Below are 4,692 nucleotides of genomic sequence, written 5' to 3'. Positions count from 1 at the left end.
GAGTTCTTTCCCTTGAACTTGTGGAAGTTCTTCTGCACCACATTGGCGCTAGAAGAACCCTCTGCCCCTTTCACGTGCGAGTCCTTTGCTCTCGAGTTCTGCTCAACACTGAGATGACCAATGACATCCTCAACAGAGAATTCACGTCTCAAGTGCTTGAGAGAAGTAGCAAAGTTCCTCCAACTAGGAGGGAGTTTTGCAATAATGCAACCCGCGACAAACTTGTCCGGTAACTCACACTTCAGGAGCTCCAGCTCCTTAGCAATGCACTGTATCTCATGAGCCTGGTCCAATACAGAACGGTTATCAACCATCCTGCAATCATGGAACTGCTCCATGGCATACAGCTCACTGCCAGCATCAGTTGCGCCGAATTTGACTTCGAGCGCATCCCACAAGTTTTTGGCAACACCCATATGAATATAGGCGTCAACCAACTTGTCTCCAATCACACTCAGAACTGCTCCCAGAAAGATTATGGTTGCCTCCCTAAACGCCTTCTCTTGTTCAGGAGCAATCGTTTCTGTGAGGGACACACCACCAACTCAGAACACGTTCATCGCTGTGAGCCACAAGGTGGTCCTAGTCTGCCAACGCTTAAAATGTGTCCCGGTAAACTTTTTTGGTTTCAGAGTAGCAGCAAAGCCTTGAATCGAAAAGTGCCTAAAATAAGGTTTTTGGATTGTTGGAAATATTAGCACTTTTCCAATTAGACTTATCCACGAGTAAACAGTAAGCATGGCATAAAAGGTATGCATCTCATAGCAATACCTAAGCATACTAGTACGTACAGAACATAGAATCGAACCTTCTATGAGCAGCACATATACGGCTAGCATAAGTATGCGTAAACAAGGGATGAGCGGATCATACCCTCCGGTTGGCCAGGCCAACGCGGCGGCGGCGGCAGCAGCCTCGGCGTCATCCGTGGCCTTCTTCTTTACTGCGGCGTCGTCAGCCATGGTGTCGATGCAGGAGAAGTAGTGGAAGCAGAGGCGAACGGAGTTGGGGACGGATCGAGAGCAGTCGCGTCGAGACGCTCCCCAAAAACCTTATTGCCGTTCTCCCGGGCAGGATCTCGAACGACAGGGTTTCGGAGGCACCTGCTCTCCCGACCAGCCGTGCACGCGGTCGTCGGGATGGAATCGTCGGAGGCAGCATAGAGTGAGAAACAGTAGATGACGGCTAGGTCACGCGAGAGGGAGTGAGTGAACCGAACTAGGTTACTTCACTGGCCAGAGCCTTCTTATATAGTCCGTAAGGAAGAAAGTCGTGGGCCTTGACGAGGCCCACGACCGAGTCGGCCCACTCCCTGCAAGGGAGTCGTTGTTCCCGGCAAGGGTCACACTCCCTGCAAAGGAGTCGACGAATACGTGGGTCCCGGCAAGGGTCGCACCCCCGGCAATGGAGTTGACGAATCCTGGCGACGCAAGTCAGCCCACAGTCCAACGTCTTGGACAGTGGCCCACATGTTAGCGACTCGTTAATTAATCCCTGATTAATTAATTCATTCCTGAGCGGCAAAAATAAGCTTCGTCTCGGCTCATTCCCGCAACCCGAGGCGAGGCGGGCGGCGGAGGAGGAGGAGTGCGCGTGTACCACTCCTCTTTCCAAGCTCCCAATGACAAATGGTAGAGCAGCACTTATAAAGGGGCCTCAACTCTCCTCAACTAGCAAGGTGGGACTAAACTTCCCACCACCTGCCATCTTATACATGAGCCTCAAGATTAACCAGGGATTAGTGTCTTATATGGGCCTAAACCCATCCATAATCCAACACACAATGTATGCCAAATTGATTGTGCCAAATGTTAAAATGGCTTTTGGCACCGGTGAGAGCATTGTGGAGGATGTAGCCAAATTAGAAAAAGAGGCATCGATGCTCCTTGCTTCGATGCCAAACAACCTCAACTAATAAAATGATAGATAAACTGATGTGAACAACCCAAACGTTGTGGGTAAAGAGAGATGTGGTAGTGTTTTTATCCTATTCTTATTTTGTGGTGGTCCCCAGTATGCATAAATTAGGAACCAACTAAAGTTGTGGACTGCTAGTCTATTTGATATCGGTGCCAAAACTCTGACAACGTTGCAAATTTGGCAGCATCACATTGTGGATGAGTACCAAACACGTTCCGGTTGGGCACGTCGGGGAGTGGCCTCGATCAGGCACCACAGTAGGAGGTACTGGCCGATTTCGCCATGAATGTCTCGCGCCCATAGGTGTCCCGGCAAGCCCTCGGTGACCGTCCTGGCCTTTCTGCACTTTTCGGGAATGCATGCGTAGAGAAGGGGGGCGATCTCGCAAATAAAGCGTCACTTGCGACTTGAGATGGTCTAATTTGTTTTATCCGTACGAACGAACAGGTAGTTAGCTAGTTTTCCTGTACAAATTGAATGTGTTTGGCTTTTCAAGCAAAATAACAGTGTAACAACATTTACCTCAAAAGTACTTCTAGTCCTGAGCTCAAATGAGCTCGGGTGGGTGAACAGTAAAATCGAAAAATATTGATATTTTTTAAAAAAAACAGAATTATTTTAGTGACAAACATTGACAAAAGCTTTCGGCGCTTGCAAAATTTCAGCATGAAACGACATTTGTAAAAGCTGTGGCAAAAAAAAACCCACCACCACTCCCATTTACCTTCTTTTTATCTCCCTGGAGACCAGGAGTATATATTGTTTGATTTCTTCAATATGAAGTACTCCTCCGACCCAACCTTAGTTCAAAGCTGCGACATTTATTATGATCGGAGGGAGTACCAAGTATTAAACTCACTTAACACAGTGACAAAGCACTCCTCGCTAATATAAGTATAAAACTTGCTTAACACAGAATGTTGATCAGTTCACCAGTGCACACATTCGGTTTGTTTCTAAAAGACTGATGTTCTACCATCCAATCACACGAAAAAGGAACAAATTGTAACACTGGTCTGGTTACAAACTCGAACTCGACAGCTCTTTGCACTGAGAAACCAAAGCCACTCTGAAATTGCTCAAACGATGAGATATTTAGGCAACTAGTTTCGGTTGGGTGTGTGATATACACATAGCACAGCTCCCAGAGAATCACAAGCAAAGCGGGGTAAAAGTATTGCATATATCGTTTGCCAGGATTCAGAAAATCTCGCCGAGTTATACCATAGAGAGCAGCAGCACCAAGGGCATGCACCATGAAGCACCAAAACGCTATACCTCTGGCTGCTGACTTGTAACATCTTCTTGGTTAGAGGCGTCATCAGGAATACTGGAAGATGGGCTTTGTTTCTGACTTGTAACATCTTCTTGGTTAGAGGCATCATTAGGAATACTGACAGATGGGCTTTGTTTCCTTTCTGCCTGTAGCGACCGGCACAGGGACTCGAGTTTGTCCTTTTGATTCTTATATTTGTCTAGTTGCTTCTTCATCACCTCACGCTGCACGCATGACCAAAAATAGGTTCTAAGTTAGCAACATGCGTACCAACTTGCACAAAATTCTCCTAGTATGCAAGCTAAGGTAGATGAAACTGCGTAACCATAAAAAAAAAAAAAGGTGATACCACACACGGGTATGGTATTAAAGGAGATTAATATGAGCTATCAAAGCATGTGGCTATTAGCTTCAAACAAATAAGATCAGGTAGGTGCGCTTGTTTTCGAGCATCCTGACTAGTTTGTATAATGTATGCATTACCTCCTCAATGAGCTTCACAAGAGCAATATCTGAATTCTCGCACTTGTTCTTCAGGGCTTCATTTTGCTTCCTAAAGTCTTTTATCGCCTTCACCATCTAATGTGGAGATAACAAAATAAATTTTAAGTTCTGTAGGCAGAGCAATTAATAAGAACAAAGGTTCAAAGCAGAATAGCAGATACAGTGATGAGTGTGAAGTGAGATGGGTAAAAACCTGTTCCATTTCCTTCTTGTAAGTTTCGAACACTTCATTGCTTTTTGACAGGGCATCCTGAAACGATATAATGGAACACAACATTTACACCTATAATCCCCATTAAAATGGATAAGCTGGAATGCTGTTGAGAAAATTCCTTATTTGACACTGTCTTAAAATCTGGTTCCTTAGGGCATCTCCAACAGTTGTAAGATAGGTGTTGGTAAATTTGCCACCTAGGACATAGTGATGATGTGGCATATATTAAATGTGGAGAGAGAGCGTAGTTGTATGTAGATTAACCAACAACCTTTGCACAAGCTCCAAGATGAAATAGAGAGCAATCACATTTATTTTCTCACCATCTATTGGATAGCTTACATACAACCCATTGGAGTAGTTGTATGATAGCTTGTTGGTTGATGACATGGACATTTTACCAACAAGACTAACATACAATCTGTTGGAGATGCCCTTATTTGACACTGGAAAAGTTTTTCTTCCCTATTTGACACTAGTCCTAAATTTTATTCCCTATACGACACTTCCGTCCATTTTGAGCCTAAATGACACCTGAAAAGACGATTTTGCCCTTCATGTGGTATGTGTGTGCGCGCGCGCGTGTGCTGTTGCGTGTGTGGGTGCACGCGCACATGTGTGCTGCTGCTGCATGTGTGTGTGCATGTGTGCTGCTGCGTGTGTGTTTGCTGCTGCGTGTGTACGTGCATGCGTGTGTGTGTGTGTGCTGTTGCGTGCCTATGTGCTGCCTGCGTGTGTGTTGCTGCTGCATGTGTGCTGCTGCGTGTGTTTGCTACTG

General features: G+C 45.6%; 1 protein-coding gene across 1 annotated transcript in view; it reads right to left on the bottom strand.

The window, feature by feature from the left end:
- Window positions 1-2,769: 2,769 nt before the first annotated feature.
- LOC123085556 (beta-taxilin) overlaps window positions 2,770-4,692 on the bottom strand; it is a 7,726-nt gene continuing 5,803 nt past the window's right edge. Inside the window, exons 9-11 of the mRNA XM_044507218.1 lie at window positions 3,894-3,950; window positions 3,680-3,775; window positions 2,770-3,420 (exon numbers count right to left, since the gene is read on the bottom strand). Coding sequence (XP_044363153.1) covers window positions 3,193-3,420; window positions 3,680-3,775; window positions 3,894-3,950 — 381 coding nt within the window. The 3' untranslated portion in view covers window positions 2,770-3,192. The remainder of the gene's footprint in view (window positions 3,421-3,679; window positions 3,776-3,893; window positions 3,951-4,692) is intronic.

The sequence above is a fragment of the Triticum aestivum genome, chromosome 4A, assembly GCF_018294505.1.
Source record: "Triticum aestivum cultivar Chinese Spring chromosome 4A, IWGSC CS RefSeq v2.1, whole genome shotgun sequence".
Taxonomy (NCBI): Eukaryota; Viridiplantae; Streptophyta; class Magnoliopsida; order Poales; family Poaceae; genus Triticum; species Triticum aestivum.
The sequence above is the reverse complement of the archived record's forward strand: the minus strand, read 5'-3'. Positions and strand labels throughout refer to the sequence as shown.